Source organism: Panthera pardus, unplaced genomic scaffold (assembly GCF_024362965.1).
Source record: "Panthera pardus isolate Hobbes unplaced genomic scaffold, ASM2436296v1 HiC_scaffold_12, whole genome shotgun sequence".
Lineage (NCBI taxonomy): Eukaryota > Metazoa > Chordata > Mammalia > Carnivora > Felidae > Panthera > Panthera pardus.
The window spans coordinates 10,626,096-10,652,664 of NW_026526677.1; the positions used below are offsets into that span (position 1 = coordinate 10,626,096).

General features: G+C 59.0%; 3 protein-coding genes across 8 annotated transcripts; 1 reads left to right on the top strand and 2 right to left on the bottom strand.

Moving 5' to 3' along the window:
* Nucleotides 1-277: 277 nt before the first annotated feature.
* ZP1 (zona pellucida glycoprotein 1) lies at nucleotides 278-17,043 on the bottom strand. Of its 6 annotated transcripts, XM_053899661.1 has the most exons (13): nucleotides 14,508-14,622; nucleotides 13,743-13,858; nucleotides 6,100-6,221; nucleotides 5,566-5,878; nucleotides 5,255-5,398; nucleotides 4,226-4,413; nucleotides 4,049-4,146; nucleotides 2,626-2,753; nucleotides 2,354-2,543; nucleotides 2,116-2,260; nucleotides 944-1,025; nucleotides 716-835; nucleotides 278-488 (listed from the first exon to the last, which is right to left on the bottom strand). In XM_053899661.1, the coding sequence occupies exons 2-13, from the start codon at nucleotides 13,807-13,809 to the stop codon at nucleotides 334-336; spliced, it is 1,752 nt and encodes a 583-aa protein (XP_053755636.1). In that variant the 5' UTR covers nucleotides 13,810-13,858; nucleotides 14,508-14,622; the 3' UTR covers nucleotides 278-333. The 6 variants fall into 6 exon arrangements, with proteins under 6 accessions (XP_053755636.1, XP_053755634.1, XP_053755633.1 ...); XM_053899659.1 differs by lacking the exon at nucleotides 14,508-14,622 and adding an exon at nucleotides 16,934-17,043 and having other exon boundaries at nucleotides 716-1,025; XM_053899658.1 differs by lacking the exon at nucleotides 14,508-14,622 and adding an exon at nucleotides 16,044-16,967 and having other exon boundaries at nucleotides 716-1,025.
* On the top strand, nucleotides 16,969-19,579 carry PTGDR2 (prostaglandin D2 receptor 2). Its single transcript, XM_019414555.2, has one exon. It carries the CDS (start codon nucleotides 16,969-16,971, stop codon nucleotides 18,163-18,165), a length of 1,197 nt encoding a protein of 398 aa, XP_019270100.2. The 3' UTR covers nucleotides 18,166-19,579.
* CCDC86 (coiled-coil domain containing 86) lies at nucleotides 19,449-25,942 on the bottom strand. The gene is made up of 4 exons (XM_019414556.2): nucleotides 25,044-25,942; nucleotides 22,198-22,327; nucleotides 20,455-20,529; nucleotides 19,449-20,260 (listed from the first exon to the last, which is right to left on the bottom strand). Exons 1-4 carry the CDS (start codon nucleotides 25,847-25,849, stop codon nucleotides 20,141-20,143), a joined length of 1,131 nt encoding a protein of 376 aa, XP_019270101.1. The 5' UTR covers nucleotides 25,850-25,942; the 3' UTR covers nucleotides 19,449-20,140.
* Nucleotides 25,943-26,569: the final 627 nt, after the last annotated feature.

The window sequence follows — 26,569 nt, forward strand, 5'->3', positions numbered from 1 at the left end:
CCACGTCTGGGCGACGGGGTCAGGCCTTCATGGGCCATTTCACCCTCGGGGCTCCCCATTCCTACCTACTGGGGCTCGGACTCTGCTGTGATTGTACCCTCCTCTTCCCTCGCTTATCTGGTTCTCTCTGGAATGCCGTCTCTCCTTGCTGAAAGGCAAAGCTTCCCAAATCAGCCGGACTCTGCCCAGGGTGCGGCCCGTATTAAGTATTTGTCGAAGAGGCCATGGTTCTGACAGGACAGAACTGACACAAAGGAACAACGCTTCTGAGACCAAATCTTTCTAGTCGCCACGAATAGCTTTCCACACCTGCTGGGCGGGCTGGACACTGCTTTATTGAGCCCAGTCGCCCTCTGTCACCCTCCTGGAGCTTCTAGGCTTGGCTTGGCTCAGGCCCGCGAAAACCCCGACCCCAAGGACCAGGGCCACAGCCACCAGCAGAAGGACCACCCAGAGGAGAGGCCTCTGGTTAGCGTTCCTGGGGGAGCCTGCGTGAGAGAAGGGGTTTGAAGGCTTGCAGGGCTGAGCGAGGCGCCTCCGACCGTCTCCACCCACCAGACCTTTGTGATGATGCCCGGCAGAGCTGAGGCTGCCCTCCCCCCACCCCGGGTCAGGTGGACTGTCTTCGCACAGTTCCCTGCCCCCAGTACTGTCACACCCTTTCCCGCCTGCACCGTGGCCGAGCATCCCCCGGCAGCAACACGCCTGCCGGTACCTGTGGGCCCCAGCGGAGGCTCCTGCCCGGAGGAATCCTCAAAGTCCACTGGCCCTGGAGAGCTCACGAGGTTCTGCGGCCTGGTGGCCTCGCTGCGCGGAGTGTAGGATCGCCGCTGTCCTGGGTGGGGGAGGGGTGGCATCATGGGCTGGTCTCTGGCCCAGAAGCCAGGAACAGGCCTGTGGCCAGAAGAACGAAGACCGCCCCTCCGCCCCACCCCGGACTCACTAGCGGGCCTAGAGCTGCACGTGGCCGAGCACGTCTCCAGCCCCGAGGGGGAGCAGGCAGAGGAGTGGCAGAAGAAGTAAACCTGGTGGGACGAGAATACGGTCAAGAGCACGGGGCCGGCTTGGAGCCACGGGCAGGAAGCACCAGACCTAGGAAGCACCCAGAATCCAGGACCTAGGCGGAGTCCACACTGCTGCCAGCTGTCCGGCCGCCAGGCGGGCTGAGGTCTGGCTATGTAGACCAAAACCACAGCCTCGCCTGCTGAGGGTCAGCGCCAGAACCGTTGTTTCCTAATTTGGAAGCTGTGCCTCCCGTCCTTCCCGGTGGCCCAAGTCTGCAGCCGGGTTCCTTGCGGGCAGGGAGCTCGGCCTGGGAGTTGGCCCCAGCCCTCAGCTTCTCCAGTGTGGCCCCGACTGCTGAGTCCCCCAGCAGTGCTGGCCTCCAAGGAGGTGGGGCTCCGCCAGGCAGTCGGGGGACGGGCTATCCCCGCTTCCAGAAACAAAGCCAGGGGCAGCTCCCAGGAGGAGGAGAAGAAGCCGGAGGAGCGGAGCGGAGCTGAGCCAGCCCCCGGGGGCCCAGCCAGCAGATACGGCTTCATCCAGCAGGCGAGAGGCTCTTGGCTCCCGAGAGGCAGGTGGTAAAGAGGAGAATGAAGCCACCCTCACAGTGCTAACCGGCGACGTCTGTCTGCACCTGGGCTAATAACGTGCAGCTACCTCGAGATACAGAGTTGGCTGTATGTAGTCTTGCGAGGGCATCTTTCAGTAGAACAAGTTCCATGGAAGCCTAGGGCCTACGGGGTCACTTGTGCATTCTGCAGAAAACCTAAGTATGCCCTAAGTGGACCCATTTACCTCCCGGAGAAGTTGAGAGATTATAAACATTCCAAGCAGAATTGAAACGCACGCTTTCTAGAGTCAGAAGCAAAGTCACTCTAGAACACCGTGAACAGGGTGCAGATTTAGGGTTGGTGGCATCCATACTCCGGGTTTCCCTTCCTCCCTCTTGAGTGGTCTGGATGTGGCCAGGACCTGGCTCACCACCCTCCACGAAGCCCCGTCCGGGGACCTCTGGGGACCTCCGGGGACCCATAGCTTGCAGGGTGGAGGACTTCGGGGACCAGCTTATCCCACGGAACATTCGGGGAGCAGGAATTCCGAGGCACTTCTCACCTGTCCCCTGAGGGCCCTCTGGGAGCCAGGGTCCAGGAGGGCGAAGGTGGTGACGGTGAAGCGCTGATGGTGTGATGGGAAGGACAGCCCCGCCCCGTCTGAGGCTACCATTCGGGTCCTGTAGCTGTCACCGTCGAAAGGACACCTGAGAAGGAAAGAGGCCAAGGAAGCCGCAGAGGGACCAGGGAGGGGGATGGAGGGAGCCCCCAGGGCAGCCCCAGCCCCCACTGCCGCTCACCCCTCTGACAGGATGGGCCACTGAGGCTGCTGGAAGGGGCTGGCACTGGGAGTGGCCCAGCACCGGTGCAGCAGCAGGACCAGACCGGGGTCTGTCCTGTCCAGGAGCCGGACCTCCACGGACACAGGCTCGCGGAGCAGCCTCACGATGGGGTAGTCCCCCTCCTCGTAGAAGGAGCGGAAAGTCTCATCTGCAGGGCGAGGGACTCGTGAGCCTTGGAGGGCTGTGCGTGGGGACGCGGGGCAGGAAGAGGAGGGCTCCGGGGACTGTACCCGTGGCGATCCGCAGCTGGAACCGCAGGGGGCCGGACTGGATCACGGGGGCCGGCGAGGGGGGTGGGAAGATAGACGCCCGGAGCGGCAGGAAGTCACTGGCGTTGACGGTACAGCGCACGTGAAGCCTGAAGTCCAAGTGCAAGAGCACGGGGTGGAGAGAAGACCCAGCGTCAGCATGGCCTGCTCACTTAGTAAACCAGCCGCCAGCTACGTGGATGCAACAACCAGGGCGCGCGGCCCAGCAGGGTGGCCGGACCCCACCCAGCAAGCCGCTAGGGGGCCCTGCGCCCCCCACCCCACTCACCTGCCCAGGACAGCACAAGCTGGTCACAGGTAGCGCCCCAGTGTCACCACTGTGCTTGCAGTGGTAGATGGTGGGCCCTGGGGACTCTCTCTGGCCTAAGTGACACCACACGCTCCCAGTGGGGGGCCCATGTCCGGCCCCCTGGTGTTCCGCTAGGGAAGCGGACCCCACCCCACCCCACCCCCCTTCACCTCCAGCTCCTAGGCGCTCTCCCTTTACTTCTGAGAGCGAGGCCCGCGCCCGAGGCCCGCGGCCCGCGGCCCGAGGCCCGAGCTGCAGACCCTGTCTGACCACCTGCCTATTCCCACCGGCTACAGCTGTTCCCCCTCACGGCCCCCTTCCTCTGGGAATCCCTGGAGCCCTGCTGGGTTCCGACTAGCTCCCACCACTTGTGAACCCAAGGGTCTACAGCACAGCCGATCTATCCCCACCCCCAACTACCCCCTGGCCTGTAGAGGCACTTAGAGTTTTAAGGCAAAAGACACTTGGACCCTCACACCAGCACCCTTCCCTGGCCCTCAGGGCGGGCGGGGTGGGGAGAAAGACACCTGGGCTTCCGCTCTGTGCCAAGCACAGGATTTTATGCACAGATGTATTGGCCCCATAAGTTCAAGGGCAGGTGTGACAAGCCCAGCTCCCTCGGGGTGCCCACCCTGGCCTCCCGGGCTCGTTCTGCCACCGGAGCCTGCAGGTCCCAGGGGCCCATTTCAACAAGAGGTAACCCTCGGCTCCTCCCTCCACCCCAGCACACCCTCCAAGAGGTCCCCCCCACCCTGCCGCCCAGGTATCTTCTGCCTCATCTGTGGCTTTGTGACCTCGGAAATGGGGAGGTAGCAACAGCCACACTCATGGCCTCCCCTTTTTCCAGGGGCCTCGATGAGGATGCTTGCAGCTTAGCTCCTGAGCTTAGTTCTTAGAGGAAAAAAGGCAAGTGCTGCTGAGGACCCTGGGGCTGGTGGGGGAGGCTGGGATGAGCCCAGGGGCTCTCCTGAGATCACACAGCAGGGAACAGCATGGACAGGAGCCCAGGTGGCTCCGCAGCTCGTCCTAAGCTCACCTGTGCTCCCCTCACACCCAAGCCCACAGCCCAGCCTGTGCAAGAAAGGCTGCCCTCACCGGAAGGCGCCATCCCGTGTGATGGAGCCCTGTGGCCCCATTTGGACGTCGATGTCTGACACCAGCTGGTTCTCATAGAGGAGCTGGTTGCCAACCACCTGTGGGAGAGGAAGGACAGCTGGGTGAGGCCCTCCCAGGGGGGCGGTCCTGGGCACCAGGCCATGGCCCCACTCCTACCTGGACGGTGGTCCCACAGTGGGTCAGAGGGAATTGGAAGACCACGAAGGACCCCGTGTCCTGAGTCGGGGAGCACCTGGTGGGGGCATAGGCCACGTGGATATTGGCCAGCGTGATCCCATGTGCCAAGGCTGTTTCTTGGGACACCACCAGGACGAAATGGCCATTTCTGAAGCACTGGACAGTTGCTAGGATGAAGGCAGATCAAAGAGGCCGACCGGGACCTCGGAGTTAGTGTCTGTGCCGCAGACATGGGGGGTGGACTGGGAGACAGTACTTAGGTGTTGCCCTGAGAGTCGGGAGACCTGGCTTCTCTTACTCTCTGTGCCTGTGCTGGCTTGAGCAAACCCTTTACAGACCCAGATTTTCTCGTGCATGGAAATAAACTACTTAAGTAGGGGCACTGTTGAATTTGTCATCTAAACTGGGATGCCCTAGGGGTGTCTGGCTCAGGTGGACGAACATGGGACTCTATCTTGGAGTCATGAGTTCGAGGCCGACGTTGGGTTGTGGCGATTACTTAAATAAACTTAAAAAAATAAATTGGAATGTTCTAGATCTAAGAGGTAGGGGTACATGCAAAGACAGATCTATTAGGGGGGTGCCTGGGTGGCTCAGTCGGTTAAGTGTCTGACTTCGGCTCAGGTCGTGATCTCATGGTTCGTGGGTTCGAGGCCCGCGTCGGGCTCTGTGCTGACAGCTCGGAGCCTGGAGCCTGCTTCGGATTCTGTGTCTCCCTCTCGCTCTGCCCCTCCCCTGCTTGCACTGTCTCTCAAAAATAAATAAATGTTAAAAAAAAAAAAAAAAAAAAAAAAAAGATCTGCTACTAGTTCCTTGGGACAACGGTTATCAGGCAAGCTGGGACCTGTGGTCCCCCCATCTAAAGGTCCCTTCTGTGGCCCATTCTCCATTCGGGAGCTCGGGCTCTCCTAGGGACTAGGTGTGAAGCAGTTGCAGTGTTGGGGGAGGGGCAGGGGAGGAAGCCCTCCCGTCCTCATGGCTTCTGGTTTCAGGTGTAGAAAGGCCTACCTGTGTTGCCATAGTAACAGGGAACCGCTCTGCTGTTGTCATAGCAGCAGCCAGCCTTCTGACAGGCTTCCTTCGAACCTCTTCTCACCACACAGGGGATGTGCCCAGAGGGCACCTGGCACTGCTCCCAGGTCAGAGGTGCACCTGGGGAGGGGACAGAGCGGTGAGGACACAAGAAAGGGCCACACTGGGCAGGAGACTTCCAAGGGAAACAGAGGCAGCTGGCTTCCTGGGCCCAGTCAAGGGCGATCAGGCAGTTCGCTGCTCCAGAAGGCCCAGGCACAGTACACGCACGGAGAAGTCCTACGTACCTGGGTGAAGGGGCTCGTCAACCCCCCAGTGTTCCAAGATGTCCCACGGGGGCGGAGTCAGGGTGGGACGGGTGGCTCCAGGTCTAAGGGGCAGCAGGGCAGGGGTCGGACGGGTGAAGCTGTGCTCCCGGGTGGGGCGGGGGGGCCGGGTATGAGGGGTAGGCAGGGAGAAGCCTGTGCGTGAGGCCAGGTGGGACTCCGGAGTCCAGGTGTGGCCAGGTTTAGGACAGATCAGGGTGACCTCTCCTGCCGCGTCAACTCGACCGTCGTGCAGCACGGCTTCTACGAACACCCTCAGGTGGAAGCGCCCGTCCTGCAGGTGAGAAGGTGACCAGAGAGCAGCTAGGTGAGGCCACCGGGCCTCCCAGGCAGAGGAGGGCGTCAGCAGGGAGCTGGATATGTGGGCTAGCCCCAGTCACCAGACCACAGGCGGGCGTGACCAGCACAGCGATCCCGAGCTCCCTCTCGGGCTTGTGTGAGGTCAAGCTGGCTCCCAGCCGTGGGGCCTGCCCCGGGCTCAGCAGCGATCCCTACCTTCTCCAGCACGTGGCAACCTCTGTAGTCAGCAGAGAAGACGGCGGGTCCCAGGGGCCTGGCGGTGACCCAGTGGTAGCAGACAGAGCAGTTGTGGACCTCGAATTGGTTCCCAAATTCATCTGAGGCAAGGGAGACAGGGATGGAAGTTTGGGAGGGCCAGCAGTGCTGAAGGGTGAAGCCAGGGGTTCTGGTGACCGCTGAGAAAACCCCACTCGGGAGCGGGAGACCCCAGCTTCAGCCTTAGCTTGGCGACTCGCTGCCGGTGTGTTCTTGGCCAGGCCCCTCCCCTCTGGTCTCAGTTTGCCCATCTGTAAGGGAATAGCTTCAGCTGGTCTTAGGCTCCTTCCCGCTGTGGTTCCCCATTAACAGTACTGGACGGCAAGCAGGAATGAAAACTTGGAGGAGAAAAGGTTAGTACAGTCCCAGGCAGCAGGCTGGGTATTTGTTTTATTTAAAAAAGTTTTTTTTTAATGTTTCTTTATTCTTGAGAGAGATAGAATGTGAGTGGGGGCACAGAGAGAGAGAGAGAGGGAGACACAGAATCGGAAGCAGGCTCCAGGCTCTGAGCTGTCAGCACAGAGCCCGATGTCGGGCTCAAACCCACGAACCGTGAGATCATGACCTGAGCCGAAGTCAGTCGCTTTACCGACTGAGCCACCCGGGTGCCCCTGGGCTGGGGATTTTAGACCTGTTCTTGTAAAGTCGGGGATCCCTGTTCTGTGGCTGAGGCGCTGAGTGTGAGTCTTCTCAGCTGCACACAATGAGGGGCAGAAGGATTTGGAACTGGGATCTTGTGACCCGTCTGCCAGGTTCACTGTCCGTTGCAGTCATGGGTGGGTGGGGGGAACACCTGCTGGGTGTCCACCCACCTTGCCTGCCCAGAGCACCAGGGCACCCCTCGGGGGCGGGCATGACCCCTGAACTCCTGTTCAGGGCACATGGCGAGGCTGGGGTCACCGTTCCCATCTTACAGTTAAGGAAACAGGGGTTCAGAGAGGTCAGGTCACTTGTTCAAGAACACAAAGTTGAGAAGCTGCAGATTCAAATCCCACCTCAAAACCCACTCCCGTTTTCTCCGTACCAGGCCACAACCACCGGGGCCCTGCCCCTCGGAGGGGCCTGGGGGCCAGCAGCCCGGGCATCAGCTGCCCGTGGTCACCAATGCAGAGCCTGGGCCCTAGTGAAACCAACACCTGCCTCTCAGCAAGATGGTCGTGAACACTCGCTGTGGGAAAAGAGGCCCTAGGTGACCAGGGAAACTGAGGCTGGCAACTCACCTTCCTCCCTCCTCCTCCCCCTCCCCAGTGTGGTGACAGAGTCGGGGCCGAGGGGCCTCTCCTCGTCCTGCTGCACGGGAGGTGGGGACCCGCGTTCGGCCACGCTCACCTACGACCTTGAAACGGACGGTCTGGCCCGGCCGGGGGAACACCAGCAGCTGCATGCCCTTGATCCCACAGTCAGAGCTGTGCCGCAGGCCCCGGAGACCAGGCTCAGGGTGTGGCCGCTGCCCCAGCCCCAGAGCGGCCACCAGCAGCAGCAGCAGCAACGCCACGCAGCCATCCCAGACCATGGCCGAGGCTCTTGTCATCAAATACACCACAGCCACCATAACACTCCCCACTCACTCATGACCCGGTGACGCCCAGGCCTTATATGGGGGAGGTGGTGACTGGAAACTTCTAGGGGCAAAGGGGGCCCACCTGGAGGAGCCTGGCCACCAGGGGCTCTGGTGAAATTCCCTCCCTGAAGGCCAAAGAAGGCACCCTCCCAGGCCCGGGCCCTGAAGGTGCTCTGAAAATTGCCCCTCACCCTGACTTCCTGCCTTCCAGCTGGGGGTTGATGCTGTCTCCGCTGAGTGATCCTGGCTGGGAGGTGGGGAGGAGGGAATCTTCTGGTATGGTTGAGGCTGCAGGCAGGCGGAGGGGGTGGTTCCAAGTCCCTCATCATCCCTTCCCTGCCCAGTCTGGCTCTCCAGGGCCTCCTGTCTGCACTGGGGCCTCCGGGCCACCGAGAGCTGCGGGGGCCGTGGGGGTGGGCAGCAGGCTGGGTTAATTTACTAACCGGGCCCTCGGATGGCTGTGCAGGCCCCAGAGGCCGAGACACTGCCCCTGCCCTAAGAGTGCGCAGATGGATGGTGGGCAGACAGGTTGGTAAACAGACTAGTGGCCCCTCACGGGGCTGTCCTGACGGTCAGGACATCAATGGGACCGTGGCTGTTACTAATGGAAAATAACAAGGACGGACAATAAATATAACGGGGCCTCCTGGATGGGATCCTGGCGCAGAACAAGGACATTAGGTAGAGGCCAAGGAAATGGACTTAGGTTCGTATCAGTGGATCAACAGTGGTTCATCAACCAATAAACGTACTGCCCCAGTGTGAGACGGTAACTGTACGGGGCCCTGGGTGCGGGGAACCTGGGACCTCTGTGCTAAATCCTGGGCAGTTCAGAGAAGTAAAGTCTGTTAACCACAAGCAGACTGGCTCACAGGTGGCAGGGCTCCCCACGTGCCAGGCTGTCCCAAAGCCTCATTACCGCCATCCTCATGTCGGGGGAGCGCCTCGCCCCGGCCCCACCAGCCTTAGCCAATGCCACTGAGGGTGGGCCACGGCAGCTGGCACGTGGTGGCTTGGTCCTTAAGAGTCAGGCTCCAACCCAGCCCCTGCTTCTTTCTAGCCGAGCCACGTCACTTTTCTCTGCTTCCTTTTCCGGCTTGTGAATTGGGGATGATAATCCAACCTCGCAGTGTGGACAGAAAGACGGACAGCGACGAAGAACGGGCGGGACAAGCTCTCTGTGCTTGGTGGTGACGAGGTTTGCCGTGACGAGAGCTTACGTGGGGGAAGCTTGGTGGGTCACCCGGGGTACAGAGCGGGTTAAGGGATGGGCCAGGCCGGGGTAGGGGTGGTCAGAAGTGTGGGGGGGCACAGGGGATGGTGGCGGGGGTACTGTGTTGAGGCAGAGGGAATTGGGGGAGATAAAGGCATAGGGCTGCAAACGTGGACTTCGGGCTGGTCTGGGCCCCTGGAGGGGGCGGGGCTGGTGAGGGGGGTTTTTCCTGAAGGACAAGGGAAGGCTTTATTTAAAGTTAGTTTGAAAGAATTTCAGACTTACTGAAAAGAATCTCCCTATACCCTTCACACAGATTCCTTGAACGTTAGCTGTTGTTAAAAACAAGACAAAAGGGGGTGCCTGGGTGGCTCAGTCAGTTAAGCATCTGACTTCGGTATAGGGCATGATCTCATGGATTGTGAGTTCGAGTCCCACGTCAGGTGAGCTCAAGCCCCGCTTCCGGTGAACACGAGCCCTCGCTCCCTTCTGCCTAGAAAAGTCTTTTTGGACGGCTCCTCAGGGCGCCTTCCTGTTAGACTGGATGTTGCCTGATTCATCAACGGTCGCAGAAAGCCAAGGGGACGTTTAAAACGTACTCAGTTGCACTTTATTTTTTAACGCTGTGTCTCTTCACGTTTGTTTTAGCTCTTCCTCTTAGCTCTTTCTGTTATGTACACAGACACCCACATCCACACTTTCTCCCTTCTCATCTGAGAGCTGGTTGCAGATGGTCCTCCTTTACCCCCAAACACTGCAGACGGTACTTCCTGAAACACAAGGAAAATGATCCAAACCAGATCAACACTGGCATAACACCAGTGTCTCACGTACAAACCTCATGCAGCTCCCCAACTGTCCTAATCGTGACTTTTATAGCAAAGGGCAAAGTCTGTTTTTCCTCGACTAGGATCCAATACAAGGCCAAGATGGTGCTGCTTTAGGCTTTTCCAACCTGGCACAGTCCGTGATTCTTTGTTCTTCATACCCTTGATGTTTTGAGGAGTACAGGCCAATTTCTTTACAGAATGGCCCTCCCTCGGCTTTGTCTGGCGTTTCCTCCTGCTTAGATTCAGGCTACGCATTTTTGGCGGTGTATTAGTTTGCTGGGTCTGCTGTAACAAAATACAGCCACGTAGGCGGCTTCAACAATAGAAATTTATTCTCTCACAGTTCTGGAGGTTGCAAGTCCAAGGCCAGGGTGTTGGCAGGTCTGGTTTCTCCTGCAGCCGCTCTCCTTGGCTTGCCGATGGCTGCCTCCTCGCCGTGTCCTCATGTGGTCTTCTCTTGGCTCTCTGTGGGTCCAGATTTCCTCTTCTTATAAGGACACCAGTCAGACTGGATTAGAGCCCACCCTCACAGGCTTATTTTAACCTAATCACCCCCTAAAGGCCCTGTCTCCAAATACAGCTACATTCCAAGGTGCTGGGGGGTTGGGCTTCCACATACAAACGGGGGGGGGGGAGCGCGGGGGAACAATTCAGCCCGTAACGGGCAGGAATAGCCTAGAAGTGACATTGTGTCTTCTCAGGGCATTCTGTCAGGAGGCTCATCATGCTGGTTTGTCCTATCGCTGCTGATATAAATCCGAACACTTGGGTGGGATGTGGTCTGCCAGGTGCCGCTGCGGTCAAGTTACTGTTTCTCTTTGAACATAGGAGACACCTTGAGACTGGGTATGTGATCACCTTGCTCCTTAGCCAGCAGTCACCCACGGGTGCGGTGGTTTCCTGCCTCCATCATTCCTTCCACGTGTATCTGCTTTTCTGCCATAACAGAGCGGTATCCCTGCGAGGAAACAGGGCTCAAGTGGTGGAGAAACCCCACCCCCCCCAACCCCCGCCAGAGGAGCAGAGAACCTGGATTCTGTCCTGTGCTCACTGCTCAGGGGCAAAGGGACCTGCTCCCACCAGTAAAGTAGAAATGGGAATGATTGGGGCGCCTGGGTGGCTCAGTCGGTTGAGCGCCGACTTCGGCTCAGGTCACGATCTCGCGGTCCGTGAGTTCGAGCCCCGCATCGGGCCCCTGTGCTGACAGCTCAGAGCCCGGAGCCTGTTTTGGATTCTGTGTCTCCCTCTCTCTGACCCTCCCCCATTCATGCTCTGTCTCTCTCTGTCTCAAAAATGAATAAAAACGTTAAAAAAAAAATTAAAAAAAAAAAAAAGAAATGGGAATGATTACGGTAGGGATGGAATCTGATATACAGAAAGGTCCCTGCACACGAAGGCAATGTGTCTCCCGAGGCCCTGGAAAGGCAGGAAAAGAGCAAGGGAACTTCCTCACGGCAAGGGCGGAAGGATGCCTTTGAGAAAAGTTGTGCCAAGCTGTCCTGGAGAGGGGGAGCCCTGAGCCCTTGGTTAGGATTCCAATTCTTGCAAAGGCTCACGGGCACCACAGCTCATCAGCCTAGGAAGGATGTCAGCTCCTCTGCTGACATTGGAGACCGTGTTGCCTTGATTTCCTCAACTGTGTAATGGGGCCAATAACTACCTAACTCGTAGGCTGGCCGTGAAGGTGAAATGAAAAGACCCACGTGCGGCGTTGAGAGCAAAGCCTGCATCACTTGAACACAGTGGCAATAAAAGCCACCACTGTTCTTACTGCGGAGGAAAGAGGGTCAGATCAGAGTGACCAGACTTGGGATTTTGGCTTCCCACTTGGCCTCTTTCTAAACCTCAGTTTGCTCATCTCTTCTTACCATTCTATTTTCTTCTTACCGTTTTACATTTCACTTTTTAAAACGGGGCTTCACTTACTTAATCTGTAAAATGGAATTAAGAATAAGATCCACCTAGGGGCGCCTGGGTGGCCCAGTCGGCTAAGCGTCCGACTCTCGGTTTCGGCTCAGGTCATGGTCTCACGGTTTGTGAGATCGAGCCCCGCGTTGGGTTCTGCACTGACCACTCAGAGCCTGGAGCCGGCTTGGGATTCTTTCTCCTTCTCTCTCTGCCCCTTCCCTGCTTGTGTTCTCTTTCTCTCTCTCTCAAAATAAAGAAATAAACTTAAAAAAAAAAGAAAAAGATAAAGATCAACCTCGCTGGGGTGCCGTGAGCCAGACGGGCTCACTGAGTTCTCCATCCTGTCTCTCCTGCTCATGAAAGCCAGGGACAGAAGGAGGGTGCCAGGGGAGGATGGGGCCTCTCCAGGCTGGCGGGACGATACATGTGAAGTGCCGAGCGGGGTGCCTGACACGTAGTGGGTACCCCATAAATGTTAGCTAGTGCTATTGGTAGTGGGTTGGGTGGTGACCCCTCAAAAAATAGGTCTGCGACGAAAGCCCTGGAAACGGGGAACACAGTCACAGCAGGTAATAACAATACCGACTTTGACGGTCTCTGGAGCACAGGGCTTGACTTCTCTTTCACAGAGATCTTGTGGTTCACCGCTTATGGTGTGGCCTTCAGTTGCTTCCAGAATGAGGTTCTCAGCCACTATGTGAGTGGGAAAGGCAAATGCAATCCGCCTGGAGTCAGGAAGAGACTGAGATCAAAGCACACGGCACTGAAAATAACTAAATGGCAGCTGGTTTGTGCATCCCTGCCCCGTGGGGGCCGTGAGCTGAGCAGTTGGCTCGTTGTTTCCTCTGATCCTCGAAGCAGGAGGGAGGGAGGTCACAGAAGGCCCTCAGCTAATACCAGACCCCAAGGACCCTGATTCTCCTTTCCAGTGGGTCAGCGATCTCTGTGGTCCCCCTGAACCAGCAGCCCCGGCATCTCTCAGGGCACCTGATGGAAATGCAACCTGCTGGACCGGACGCTCTGGGGGTAAGGCTCAGCGTCCTGGGTTCAACAAGCCCTCTGGGAGATGTACACTCAGCTGCACATTACTGGTCTCTGCTATTTATTTCAGGCCCTCGCCAAAGGCCTGGGTCACCCTCCTCCAGACCCTGCTCTCCGTGAGGGCCCTTGGCACTCTTTCTTTTTTAAAATTTTTTCTTTAATGTTTATTTTTGAGAGAGACAGAGAGAGAAAGAGAGAGAGAGAATGGGGGAGAGGCAGAGAGAGAATCTGAAGCAGGTTCCGGGCTCTGAGCCATCAGCACAGAGCTGGACTCGGGGCTCGAACTTATGAATCGCAAGATCATGACCTGAGCTGAAGTTGGACGCTTAACTGACTGAGGCCCCCAGCCTGTGCTCTTGACACTTGTCGCTGGAGGCTCCTGTCCTCTGCTTCCAGCCAGCGAGGCCCCGCCCCAGGCCCCCTCTGCTCCCGAGGCTTTCTCTCAGAGGGGCAGACACAGGCTGTTGGTTCCTGCAACCAGCCGGGAGGAGGCTCGTCGCACCCTAGCATCGTACACGTAGAGACTGCGGGTGGCACACGGGCTCTGGGAATATGTTCCCAGAGGTCTGTCTCCACCGTGGGAGTGCAGCCAAGGGGCCCCACGGGGACAAACGTCACTGCCTCCTTCTTTAGAAAATGCCTTAGGGCCCTGTTCATCTGGAGTACTTTTTTGTTTGTTTTAGCAGCTTTTAAGTTGTCCTCAGGGAGGAGGGTTGGGAGATGAGCCACTTGGAAACAAGGGTTGGGGGAAAGGTCTGAGGAATGCAGCTTTCAGGTACGAAGCCCCTTAGCGGGGCTGCCCTGAGAGATTGTGCAAGATGTTCACTGCACAAGGGGGCAAGGGAGGGCAGAGATCCAGTGGGGAGGGAGGGGGATGGGGGGGGGATTCTTTTTTAGCCCCCAAAGCAATTTGTGCACCTGCCTATTTTCTTGGGAGGGCTGTAAGCACTTGCCTCCAAGACCAAGCCCCCTGTGACCTACAGGAAGGGACGCCTCCCAGCGCTCATATTTTGGATAATCAGGCTCTTACCGATCTGCCACCTTGGGGTGCAGCGAGAAATATTGTCCCCATCACACGGTCCTGGTATTTTATACATTCTTCACTCAGGATCGCAGGCTCTCAGCAAGCTCGTGAAGCTCCAGGCCCTGAAATTAAGCCTGTGTCTAAGTGGAAGATTCCTGTACACTCAATCCCGTGGGAGGGGGTGCCTTGCCCCGATACGGGGGACACTGGGGTTTTAAACATGTTTTACTGAGTCCCTCCGACGTGCTGGGACGCTGGGTTTGAAGGAACGGTTCCTGACCCCGGGAAGCTTGGTCAGCAAGGACCTGGAAAGCAATTAAATGCAAATTTATAAAGCTCTGTCAGCTCACAGCCCACTTTAAATAAAAGCTGTATTGCCCTCGCCCTATAGCCTCTACCCATTTCCTCCCCGGAGGGGACAAGGACTGACTTCTAAGAGCACCTCCCGTGTGCGGGGCGCTCTGTGAACGGAGGCACCTCGCTGCCAAGCCTTCGAGGTAGACGCCGTCGCTCTGCTCACGGATGGCAAAACCCGGCCTGGCAAGCGGAAGTGGCTCACCTCCCAGCTGCGGCTGCAGGGCTGGCCTGGCCCCGCTCTGCCCACTGCCGCGCCCTGCCTTCCTGAGAATTCTGGGGTGAGGAGAGGGCAGCCAGGACGGTGGACATGTGCCCAAGATGTCCTCTTCCTCATGCCTCTCTCCCACACAGCGGTCGCTCGAAAATGCAGCCCCTGATGCACACTCCCATTCCCCCACGGGCACGCGTACCGACCTGGGGTTTCTGCCAAATCTCCTGTGTAAAGGGAGGGGGTTGAGCACGGGCTGCCGGCAGTTACGTCCCTTTCCCATTGATGGAGATAAATGTTATTGGAATACCAGTGTAACAAGTCAGCCTCCGCTGTCCCCGCCTCCCCAGATCCCACCCCTAAACACACACACACACACACACACACACACACACGCGCGCGCGCGCGCACACATGCACGCACGCACACACACGCACACACACACTCCGGAGCTGATAGCTATTTCCTCCCTCAGCCCCACTCCCCTGCCTCTGCCTGCCGGTGACTTGGTGACTCGGTGACTCGTCTGGCTGCCACCAGAAGCTGTCTCTGGGGCTGGAATCCTGTGCTCCTTCTGTGCCCAGGTAAGGAAGCAATAATAGCCCAGGGGCTCGGCAGCCTTAGTGCCCTCTCTGGATCCACGAAGGCACAGTTTTAACAGTCAGGATGGCAGAGGGCTGGATTTCCCAAAGACTGGAGGGGACACACTGCTCAGAGAAGCAAAGGGCACAGGGGTAAGCACAAAAGCCTCTCTTTCCAGACTCACAGCAGTCTGGGTGGGAGGATGACAGGGGCAGTTTTAGGGTAACTGACTCTAAAAGCTCGCATTCCCTGCCCCTAACCCCCGCCCAAAGCGGGACCCTGGCTGCTGGGCTCCACAAGACTCCCGGGAGGCTGGGGGCCGACTCCATGCAGCCAGAAAGACTGATCCCGATGGGTCCCCAGGGTGTAGCAGGACTGTGCTCTCTGAGCATCCCCATGAGACCTGGCAAGAGGCTGCTGTGCTGAAGGGAATGTTCCAGTGCGGAGAGGGGATGGCATTCATCTGTCTGCAGGGTGGAGTCCCAGCTGTACCACTGCAGCTGAGGAATGGTGGGCAAGTTGCTATGCTTCTCTGGACCTCAGTGTTCTCTTCTGAAAAATGGGGTCTCACAGGGTCACCGCGAGTGTAATTGTTCTGCAAACTGTAAAGCTTGAGAAGCGTAAGCATTCTTGGGGAGCACGGGCCCAACTGCTGCCCCCCACCCCGACCTGCCTGTGATCCTGGGGCTCATCTGCTTGGAAAAGTCTAGTCTGATCTCTTGGGGCCTCGCCTTCCAGAGGCCCGTGCTACCTGGAGAAGACTGTGGGTTTTCTCATCCCGGCCAACAGTGTTACCCCTGGAAATGTGACTACTGAAGACCACCCCCCGCTTCCTTCTCTTCTTGCTTACGGCAGAGGTGGAGGAAAGAGAACACACTGAGCCTTAAACTGTTGCTTCCCCGCTTGTCTGTTATTTGGGTGGCTTGAGCCTCGGCTTCCACGCCTGTAAAATGGAATGGAGTGAAGGTCTAGTGCCTTTTTTCTAGAGTCCTGAGCAAGACAGTGCTTATGTAAAGGACCTACTGGAATCTCTGGCGCATAGTGGGGCCTCAGGACAATCTGAATTCCCAATCCCTGCCAGCCATCCTATGCCTCCTGCCGGCAGCCTCCCCCCCCGCCCCCCCCGCCCCCCTGCCCTCGTGGATCTCAACCAGCCTCACATCAGGAAGTCTTGGGGTTTTGATGAAGCTGTGGGTGTGCACATCTGGGGTGTCCGCACATCTGCCAGGGGCTGGCTTCCCCAGCGCTTACCTGAGTAGCTTCTCAATCACTACCTGCTGAATGAATGCGTGAGTCAGTAAAGGAATGGGTTTCCTGGGGCAGGAGGGTGGCCCGGCGCCCTTGGGCAGATGGCAGTCTTTCAGCCCCATTGGGCCTCCAGAGCCCCAGTCTGGTAGTTCTCATGCCTAGCTCTCTCCCTCCTCTTATCTTATTTCCTCTCCAACTATGAGAGGAGGGGCTGGCTCCACCGGTCAAAGTCAACATACCCCACACGCCACGGTTGTGGGAGCAAAGGGCTGCACAGAGAAGCTGCAGAGAGGCAAGATCTGGCGGTGCTGTGGATAGGGAGGGCGCATGTCTTAAAGGCACAGCCTCTTCCTTCCACTCCCATCCCCCAGGCCAGCTGACCCACCCCTGTCCTTCAGGTGGGGCCTTGTTTGTGCCCCCGTGGCCCCGGGGGATTGGGAGTCCTGCATGGCCTGGCCTCGCGTGTGACCTTAGGGGACCTGCTAACAACAGTCACAATACTGATGCAGTGCTTCCTGTGTGCCAGGCTCCGCTCTAAACGTTTATGTATATTAGCTCATTGAACACTCCCAACAGCCCTATGAGCTAGGTCTTGTTATGACAGATGCCCGTGTCCCAGAGGAGAAAGCAGGCCCAGGAAGGTTAAATGGCTCGCCCAAGGGCGTGCAGCTGGGATGTTATTCCCCCACCTGACTGCCTTGGCTCAATGTCACTGGTCCCCGGTGGCCTCATCTATACCATTCACGGGTCAGGTTCCAATCCCCTGGGGAGGGGGGCCCCCTGCTGCCCTCGCACTGCCTACCTCAGCACCCCCTCCTCTCCACCGCAGAGCCGGCCATGTCTGCCAACGTCACGCTGAAGCCGCTCTGCCCCATCCTGGAGCAGATGAGCCGCATCCAAAGCCACAGCAACTCCAGCATCCGCTACATGGACCACGTGTCGGTGCTGCTGCACGGGCTGGCCTCCGTGCTGGGCCTGGCGGAGAACGGACTCATCCTCTTCGTGGTGGGCTGCCGCATGCGCCAGACGGTGGTCACCACCTGGGTGCTGCACCTGGCGCTGTCCGACCTGCTGGCCACCGCCTCCCTGCCCTTCTTCACTTACTTCCTGGCCGTGGGCCACTCGTGGGAGCTGGGCACCACCTTCTGCAAGCTGCACTCCTCCGTCTTCTTCCTCAACATGTTCGCCAGCGGCTTCCTGCTCAGCGCCATCAGCCTGGACCGCTGCCTGCAGGTGGTGCGGCCCGTGTGGGCGCAGAACCACCGCACGGTGGCGGCTGCCCACAGGGTCTGCCTGGTGCTCTGGGCCCTGGCCGTCCTCAACACGGTGCCCTACTTCGTGTTCCGGGACACCATCCCGCGGCTGGACGGCCGCATCATGTGCTACTACAACGTGCTGCTCCTGAACCCGGGGCCCGACCGCGACGCCACGTGCAACTCGCGCCAGGCGGCCCTGGCCGTCAGCAAGTTCCTGCTGGCCTTCGTCGTGCCGCTGGCCATCATCGCCTCCAGCCACGCGGTCGTGAGCGTGCAGCTGCGCCACCGCGGCCGCCGGCGGCCCAGCCGCTTCGTGCGCCTGGTGGCGGCCGTGGTGGCGGCCTTCGCGCTCTGCTGGGGGCCCTACCACGTGTTCAGCCTGCTGGAGGCGCGCGCGCACGCCGACGCGGAGCTGCGGCCGCTCGTGTGGCGCGGCCTGCCCTTCGTCACCAGCCTGGCCTTCATCAACAGCGTGGTCAACCCGCTGCTCTACGTGTTCACGTGCCCCGACGTGCTGCACAAGCTGCGGCGCTCGCTGCGGAGCGTGCTGGAGAGCGTGCTGCTGGACGACAGCGAGCTGGGCGGCTTGGGGAGCAGCCGCCGCCGCCGCGCCTCCGGCCCCCGCCCCGCCCCCCGCCCCGCCCCCGGCCGCCCGGCCGCCGGGCCCCCGCGCTGGCTCGCCTGGCTGTGCGGCGGCCGCCTGGCGTCCGCGCAGAGGGCCCGGGCCCAGGACGAGAGCGGCCCCCTGAACCGGGCGCTGAGCACCACCTCGGGGTAAGAGGGCGGCCGGGGCTCGCCGGCCCGGGAGGCAAAGGAGGGCGGCGATGCCGAGCGAGAGCGTCCCGAGGGCGACGTCAGGCAGCGACCCAGGGATCTGCATTTTGCAGCGCCCGGCCTCCTCGGCCTTTCTCAGAATCCTAGGCAGGCGGCAGGCCGGGCGGGACGCCCAGGTTCTGCATTTCTAGCAAGCTCCCTGGAGACGAGGTCGGCGCAGGGGCAACACACAGTGAAAACCACAAGATTTCTCAGACTGGGCAGTGGACTCCCGAGGCACGCAGGACACACTCCCCCTGAAGCTCAACTTTGTCAGATGGTGGGAGGGGGAGGGAGGGGAGTGTTTTCACATGAAACCAGTGATGGGTTTTGGGGTAGAAAACAGAGGGGAAAGGTTTGGGAAGCACTGGCCTGGTCTAACCTCTTCATTTAGTCCCTCAGCCACCGTGTACTGAGCTAGACGCTTTATCTCACAATCCGGAGGGTAGGTTCCATGGTCAGACTGAGGCACGTGGAGGTTCATCCACGTGCCCCAAGTACAGGGCCTGCACACTGACCATGAACCATTACACGTTCCACTGCCCCAGGTAGAAAAGCAAGGCCTTTTCTATAAGGCTTTTCTTATAAAGTAGCAAAAGCGAGGGCTGTCGTGGTCAACCGGGGCTAACCCGAATGCAACGGGCATCTTTGCTGAAGGTCTTCTCATTGTTTAGTATTTCAACGTGTACGGCAGCCTCGGAGACCCCAGCACGGGACATTTCCTTGCGAATCTGACACCTGTATAGGCCTGGTATTCCATGGGATGCCCTGTGGGCAATGCTGGTAATCCCCAAATCTTTGCAACCCACCTCCCGACTAGCAGCCACTGGGCAGCTGTGCCTTCCCATTTGCAGATGTAAGGGGTAGCTCGTCCCTCCCTTGTAGCACACCCACTGTGCCATGTGCTTCCTCTGCCACCATGGACTGGAGGACAACGATCGCTGCGCTTAGGTCTGTCCCGAGGCCAGGCACAGAGTTGCTGCCAGTAACTGGTGGATGAAACGTCTGTGGGAGAGCAGAGAGAGAAACCCTCTTGGGCTCTCGGTCCAGTGCTGCCTGTGCCGCTCCTGGCTGGGGTCCTGGAGACTGGGCTGGCCAGCTTACCGTTTGCCACGGTGCTGGGCCTTGCCCACAGTAAGTGCTCAGCAAACGGATAGTAGATGCACAGCTGGCTGAACAGACACCCCTCTTAACACCTCGCCACGCGCCCTGCCAGCCTCCCCTCACTTGTCGCCGCCTGACACACAATGCCGTTTTCTTGTTTATTAGATTTTCTCCGTCAGAATGAAAGCTCCTTGTGAGCAGGGGCCTTTATATTCCCCGATACCTAGAATTGAGCCTGTATACAGCAGTGTTTCAATAAATATCTTTGATGCAGACTGCGTGGCGTGAATCCAATCTCTGGGGCTTCTGCAGCGTCCGGTACAGGCGAGAGGGAGCTGGGGGAACCTGGCTCCCTGCAACCTCCCTTAATCTTTCAGTGTGGAAAAGGAAGGGGAGCTGGGTTCAGGCTGCCGGGCGACAGGGTCAGTGGGCTGCAGAGGGACCCAGAGCAGTCACTGGGATGGTGTGAGAGGAACCGGTTCCCGACTGCAGCCTCCTGGCCTGGGTTGGACCCATGACCTTGAGACAGAAACACACATTTGGGGAATCGCCCTCCAGATGTTAGCTCCCCGAGGAACCAGAGAATTTACTCTTCTTGGTGGCAAGGCACTTGAAGAAGGAGGGGGAAGGAGGCGGGGGGTGCTGAACCTCTTCCCTCCTCTAGTCTCTGCCGGGCCCCAGAGTCCTCAAAGGCTCAGAGCCCCTCTGGGGTGGGGTGGGGTGGAGTGGGGCTAGAGTTGCAGGGCGGAGACCCGCAGAGGCACGTGACCAGCGGCCGGAGAAGTGCGGTGTCTGACACAGTGGTGGGCCACAGACGGCCTCTAAGTGTCCCGGACTCAGACCTGGGCTGCTGTCCGCTGGGGGGGCTGCTTCTGCAGCAGCGCCAGCGTGTCCCGCTTCTCGATGGAGCGAAGCTGCTTCTTCTTTGCCCGCTTGAGTTTGGCAGGGTTTCGGATCTGGGGGTGGGGTGAGGAGAAGGCGTCAGTGCGGTTGTAGTCTCTGCCCTGCGCCCCGGGAAGAGAGGCCTCCCCACAGGGGCCTGGGTCATACGCAGCAGGAGTGGAGGCCGCGAGGCAGGGCTGCCGAGGTCTCTCGAACACAGTGCCCAGCCTGGCCGTGGTTCAGGTCCCCCGAGCCAGACAACACTCACCACTTGGACGACCTCTGCCCTCCGCTCATTCTCCAGGCGGCGTTTCAGGTTCTCGGCCCGGCGCTGTTTCTTCTCCTGGAACACACAGAGGACGGGGATTTGGGTCTAGGAGCTGAGGCAGCCCCGGTCTCTTAGGCCCCAGAGTGAGAGCTGGCTGAGTTCCCAGGGAGGAGGAAAGGCCCTCTCACCCCGGCCCGACTGTCGCTGGTGGTGTGGCGGGGGGAGGGCCAGCGAAGAGGTATGCCCGTGGGACGAGAGGCCCACGACGGCGGGAAGTTCCTGACTGCAGCGGACAAGGCAGGTGCCTGGTTATGCGGCTTAGATAGGAGGATGGTCGGGGGAGGGAAGACACCGGTGGTTCCCTACCTGGAAACTCGGGCATGTGCACCACGGCCCCTGGCACCAGCCCCTCATCAAATGCCAGGGAAGAGGGGTGGCCTGGCCCTCTCCCTCACTCCCACCTCCTCAGGGTCTCCCCTAAGGTTCGTCCAGGCGTGGGGCTGGGAAGGGTGGAGGCTATGGAGAAGAGGCTCCTGAGCTATCTGGCCCCGGCTCAAATCTCGACTCTGCTACTTCCAGATGGGTGACCTTGGCCAACTTGTTTAACCTCTCTGTGCCTCAACGCACCATCTTCAACGTGAGGAGGGTTACATAGGATTGTCCTGAGGAATAAATGAATGAGTACATGCACCGGCCCTGGAATGGTACCCGGCCTCCTGGGAGCACTTCAAAGATGAATCTAGTTGGAGTCTGTCTTGGGAATGGGGAGTCCAGTGCCTTCTGGCTGTGGTGACTGCTGTCCCTGGTGGGGCCCGAGGGGATGTCGGCCCCGAGGCCGCTGTATGGTCAGGAGCCTCACCTGGCCTCTCAGCAGAACAGGGGTGGCCTGGGCCCCCGGGGAGAAAGGAGAAGTGAGACTTGGGCTCCCATCAGGGGACCGGCCGGGCTGAGGGCTGGGCAGGGGCGTTCCCGAGGGGCGGTGACAAGAAGGCCTGTGTTGCTCAAGAGGGAGTCAGGGCCACACAGGAAGTGAGACAAGGACTTGGCACACGGCAGCCGCTTCAGTATCTGCAGGGCCTCGGCCACGGGATTAGCTGGGGCGGCTCGAAGCAGGCGACGGATGACGGAATGACTGGCTCAGCCCTTTCCCTCAGTGAGCAGACTCGGGGTGAGGTGCTTCACTCCTCCCGTGACCCTGGGATCACTAGGCAAGTGACATTCCTCCAGTAATGCCAGTCCTGGTGTGATGGTCCCTGACCCATATTCTCTGTGTGCCACCCTGGGGCTTCCCAGAGACCGGGAACCTCTGAGAGGGCATTTCTGGCCTGGGGAACAACGTCCGGGAGACAGCCGGAGGAACGTGTGGGGTATCCACTTTGCTGACGCATGGTGGCTGCTTCTTGGAGAACGATGGGAACGATTCCGGGGATGAAGCTTTTCCACCTGAGCAAGGAACCTAAGCCCATCTCACCAAATGCTTCTATCATCAGTGAGGGCCACTGGGGGGGCCTTGTCCCGGGCTCCTCCCCATCATCGAGTGTCGTATGGAGCGCTGGGCAAAGCTGGACGTCCCACTGGGCTTCCCTACCTGGGGTCCCAGACCCCACTTCTGCTTCTAGCCTGGTGCCCTGCCTCCCTCTGGGCACAGGTGGGAGTCCCCCTCTCCCCCACCCAGGCCTATCACAGCAGTCACCGGATCAGGCCCCTGAGCTCCAGCCTCAGCCCGGCTGGCTGGCCCCTCACCTGCCGGCGTCTCTCCTTCTCCTCCTCCAGGTGCCGAGCAAAGTCCTTGGCCAGCTTCCTCTCTTGCCGGTCCTTCATCTTCCGCTGCCAGGATGTGCGCAGGGGCTTGTCCTGAACCATCTGGGAGAACCTGTGTGGGAGACGACGGGCACTCTTGTAGTCCGTGGGGGGCACCGATGCCCACTCTCTTCTCGGCTCTGGACCTTCTACCCCAGAACCCAGGGAGAATGACATCCCTACCTGCCTGCTTGCCAGGCAGTCAGCCCTCTGGGTCTGCAGAAACTTGGGGCAGGAATGGGCCCCACTCATGCCGGCTGCCATTTCTTAAGCCCTAGTTATGGGTCTCTGGGACAGGTACTTTGTCCTCTCCATTCAACAGAGGAGCAAACCAAGGCTCAAAGAGGTTGAATCATCGCCCAAGGTCACCTTGTACCTGAACGGCAGTCAAGACTGAAGGCTGTCTGTGACCATAGTCCAGACCACACAGCCTTTCTGCAAAGTTCTGCTGCTTCCACCAAGCAAAGTCAGCTTGGGTGCTAATGCTTCTGGAGATAGGGCTCCCTCCCTCCGGGGCCGGCCTGTTCTGTTTCAGAACAGCGCGGGTGGTGAGGGGCCTCTGTAACGAACTCTTCAGAATCCCTCTCCCCAGTAGGGGGAATGTAAAAGGGGCAGTAGCATTAGAAGGTATCGGGGACGTCCTGGTGTTCCTGAGTGTGAGAGTGACATTACAGTCACAGGACAAACGGGATGGTCTCTGTTAGACTGCATACTGCAAGGATGTACACGTGGAATGATCCATCTAGGATGTGCTGGAAAATACTGCAGGAAGAAAAAGAAAGTTGAGCAGGTGATGAGACCATGGGGGTTCACTTAGCTATGCTCTCCCCTTTCCCATAGGTCTTTCTCCTAGAACTATCTAAAGTCTTCCTGGGTGTCCCGTGGGCCTTTTCTCCTTAGCAGATCCTCTCCTAGTGGCCTTTTTGCCTCCCCTACCCCTTTCTTGACTTCTGAAAGAGCTCTTTTGCATCCACTTCCATTATATGGGACCCCAAGTGGTCACAGGAGGTCGGCGGGCCCGCCCCAGCCTCTGAAGGCTGTGGTGCACACAGGGCAGAGCCCACTCCCCACCGTGGGGAAGGGTCAATCAATTCTGCTCTCCTGGGTCATCTCCCCGCCTTCTTGCTCCACAGGAGTCTGGTACGCACAGCCTGGACCTTGACCCCAGGCCTGTCCGCCTTCGGCCGAGTTCTGACTCGAGAACACCCCCCGCCCCTCCACACAGACACACACACACACAGACTGCTCCTTCGCCCTCTCCCCAAGGACCCGGTGCTGAAGACCTTCCTAAGCCCAAAAGGATGGGGCTGAGCACAAACTTCCTCCCTACCCCAGTTGCGAGAAACCCAAAGGGACAAGGAAGTGGGGACTTGGACGCACACAGAGCCCCGGGACACAATGCTGCATGTTTCTAGAGCAGCACAGCCCAGCAGAACTGTCTGTAATGCTGCAAATGCTCTGTATTGACGTTGTCCTGTAAGGTGGCCTCCAGTCGCTCTGTCAGCTGAGCACGTGAAATGTGGTTGGTGTGAGGAGGAATCGGAATTTGGGGGTTCTTAAATTTTAATCCACTTAAATTTAAATCGCCACATGTGCCAGGCGGCTTAGCTACTGGGGCGGTGCGGTTCCAGAGCACTGGCTTTACCTGGAGGTTGAAGGCAGGCAGGCAGGCCGGCCTGGGTTTCAGGGCCTGAATCCACTGCCTACTACTTGAGTGACCTTGGGCGAGGTAGCCCGGGTTTCGGCGACTTCCCACGTTATACGGAGACGAGAATGGCTCCTGTTCCGAAGGGTGTGGGATGATCAATGGAGACAAGGCTGGAGAAGCATTGAGCGCATGGTATGTACCCAATAAACGCCACCCTTCAGAGAAGGAAGACGGCACACCCAAGGAGCCCTGTGCAGGTGCCATTTGACATCAGCCTGGAAGGTGGGGCTGCCGCCAGGCCTTCCCAGCTGACTGCCTCCCTCCGCAGGCCTCGTTTCGGATACCTCCTGCTGCAGATACTACCTCGCCGGTCTCTGGGCCCACTCACCACCCGCCGAAGCTGCTTCCTCAAAGACCCCAGACATCAATTCAACGGCCCTCTGGCTCTTATCCACAAGCCCGGCCTGCAGCTTCTGAACCTGTTTTATTTCTGCTACAACTGCCTCCTTACTGGTCTCTCGGCTTTCACTCCTGACCCATCGTCTGATATCCCCTCCCCCCCCCATTTCTCCCCACAGCCTTGATTTCCTCATATGTAAAACGAGCAGAATCTTAACACCAGCTGCTTCACGGTACTGATGTGCAGACTAAATGGCACGACGCGTGCCGGTCCCTCTCTTTGCAAGGCCTTTGCCCTGGCCAACCCTCACCAAGATGCTTAGCAGTATTCTATACGCTCAGGGCTTGGTAATACTTCTTATCATAGAGACAAATAACTGTTAACAGATACAAGGGGGTGAAGGCCTCCCGGCTTTTTATCAAGTTATGGCTGCTTTACTCGCTTCTGCTTCCCTCGCTAGGCAGAGGGCAAAGATAATGCTTGCTGAAGGAAAACACAAATAAGGTGTTACAGGAGAGGTCCACAGGTACTCTGAGGAGGAAAGCCTCACATAACCTTCCAGGGCACAGTCTCACCCTCCCTGGTTTTCCGGGGCATTTTACCACATTCTGATTATAATTAGCTGTTTGTGTGAGACCCCCAAACTGTGAGCTCTCTCCAACCCAGGGCCCGTCTCCAGGCGGCACTGGCACCCCAACACCACAGAGAACGACACCCCTGCCCCGCGGTCTCCAACTTCACCTTTTCTTGGATTGGTCCTTCCACACCCGCCCCGATTTGGGCTTTCCCTTAGGTATTACGGGAACCTCCTCCACCTCCTTCAACTTCTTGGACGCTGGGGCCTGGGCTGAAGAGCTCGTCCGCTTCTTTGCCCCGAGGTCGCTTCTCACCGTCTCGCCAGCCGGAGGTGGCTTGCTCGGCTCATGCTGACCCCGGGGGGAGCCGGGTGGCTGCGCTGTCAGCTCCTGTAGTGGCCGCGAGGGCTCCGGACCCGGCGCTTGCTGACCCTGGTAAGGCTCTGGTGATGCTGGGCCCGGCTGCAGCTGATGTCGGGGAGACCCGGGGGCCAGCTCCTTCTTATTCAGGGCCAACTCCGAGTCCAGTTCTTCTTGGGCCTGGGAGGACTCTGCGGACTCCCCACTTAGCTTTGGCTGAAATCCGGGGGATACTGGACCCGACTCCGGAAGTATTGGGGGCGTCTCCGGGCCTGGATCTTGCTGGCGCTGGAGGGACTCTGGGCCCGGCTCCGGGCCCGGATCTTGCTGGCGCTGGAGGGACTCTGGGCCCGGCTCTGGCTCCCTTCGGGGGGACCCCAAGCCTGCACCCTGCGGTAGAATAGGCGATCCCGGGCTTGTCTCCGGCTGACGTCGGGGGGACTCCAGGCCGGGTTGCCGCGCACTCCGAGGTGACCCGGGCTCCCTCGTTTCTTCTGGGTCCGACCTGAACTCCACCAGGGCCCGTCTCGCCTGTAAAACTGAGCTGGGGGTGTCGGGGGACTCAGGGTTTAGGCCTTCCAGCCGCCGGCTGCGCCTGAGCGGTGTATCCATGGTGGGGCCCGTAAGTTTCCAAATTTCACCCACGTGCAGTCGCGACCGTCTCTGCGGCTACCGGCGCCGTCCTATGACGTCAGGGGCCGCCCTATCAGCGTGGGGCAGGAGGGGCTGTTGCCGGGGAGACCGGGTCGGTGTTGGGCGGAGAGGCGGGATCGACGGCCCGAGGGGGCTGGGCTTACAAGGCGCGTGCGCAAAGTGCTTTGGCGCATTTACCCCCGGGGGATGGCTCGTTCGTGGGCTGCGTTTACCTTTCGTGCAATCTTACTCCCCCGGGGTGGAGGAAAAGAGTGTGCAGGCAGAGAAGGGAAGGGGGTGGGTGACCCATTCCCGGGGGAGACGAGGACTGGGAAGAGGTCCAGGGCGCCTGTAGGCAAGGCTAGGTGGAAACTTTGCGGCGAACTCACTCCTGTGCCATTAATTGGACAGGGGTCCCACTCTCGGGGCCTCAATTTTCTCGTTTGTAATATGGGTGATTTTGCACGAGCTTAGTGTATCGAGAATCATCCTGACGGAGTACTCATAACCACCAGAGTTAATGCTCTGTAATGAATCCCAGAAGCGGGAAATGTAAGTCTTGAGTTGCATGTTAAACCCTTCCCTTCTCCCATCCCGTGCTTAAGTATCTATGGCTCTCCCTTTTCAACATTTTCAACATTTTCAACATTCATGCGTGAAGTTGAGGTGCTGGTAAGATGCACCACCTTTTGTCCTGTG

Bases quoted from the DNA above. Each gene is read 5' to 3' on its own strand.
- PTGDR2 (XM_019414555.2), top strand. From the start codon at position 16,969: ATGTCTGCCAACGTCACGCTGAAGCCGCTCTGCCCCATCCTGGAGCAG.
- ZP1 (XM_053899662.1), bottom strand. From the start codon at position 7,711: ATGGTGGCTGTGGTGTATTTGATGACAAGAGCCTCGGCCATGGTCTGG. The intron at 4,414-5,254 runs GTAGGCCTTTCT...CCTTCATCCTAG, and splicing joins CTGTTACTATGGCAACACAG to CAACTGTCCAGTGCTTCAGA. The intron at 1,026-2,115 runs GTGAGAAGTGCC...TCGTCCCACCAG, and splicing joins AGAGGGCCCTCAGGGGACAG to GTTTACTTCTTCTGCCACTC.
- CCDC86 (XM_019414556.2), bottom strand. From the start codon at position 25,849: ATGGATACACCGCTCAGGCGCAGCCGGCGGCTGGAAGGCCTAAACCCT. The intron at 22,328-25,043 runs GTGAAGTTGGAG...TCTCCCACACAG, and splicing joins AAGGACCAATCCAAGAAAAG to GTTCTCCCAGATGGTTCAGG. The intron at 20,530-22,197 runs GTGAGGGGCCAG...TGTGTGTTCCAG, and splicing joins AGAAGGAGAGACGCCGGCAG to GAGAAGAAACAGCGCCGGGC.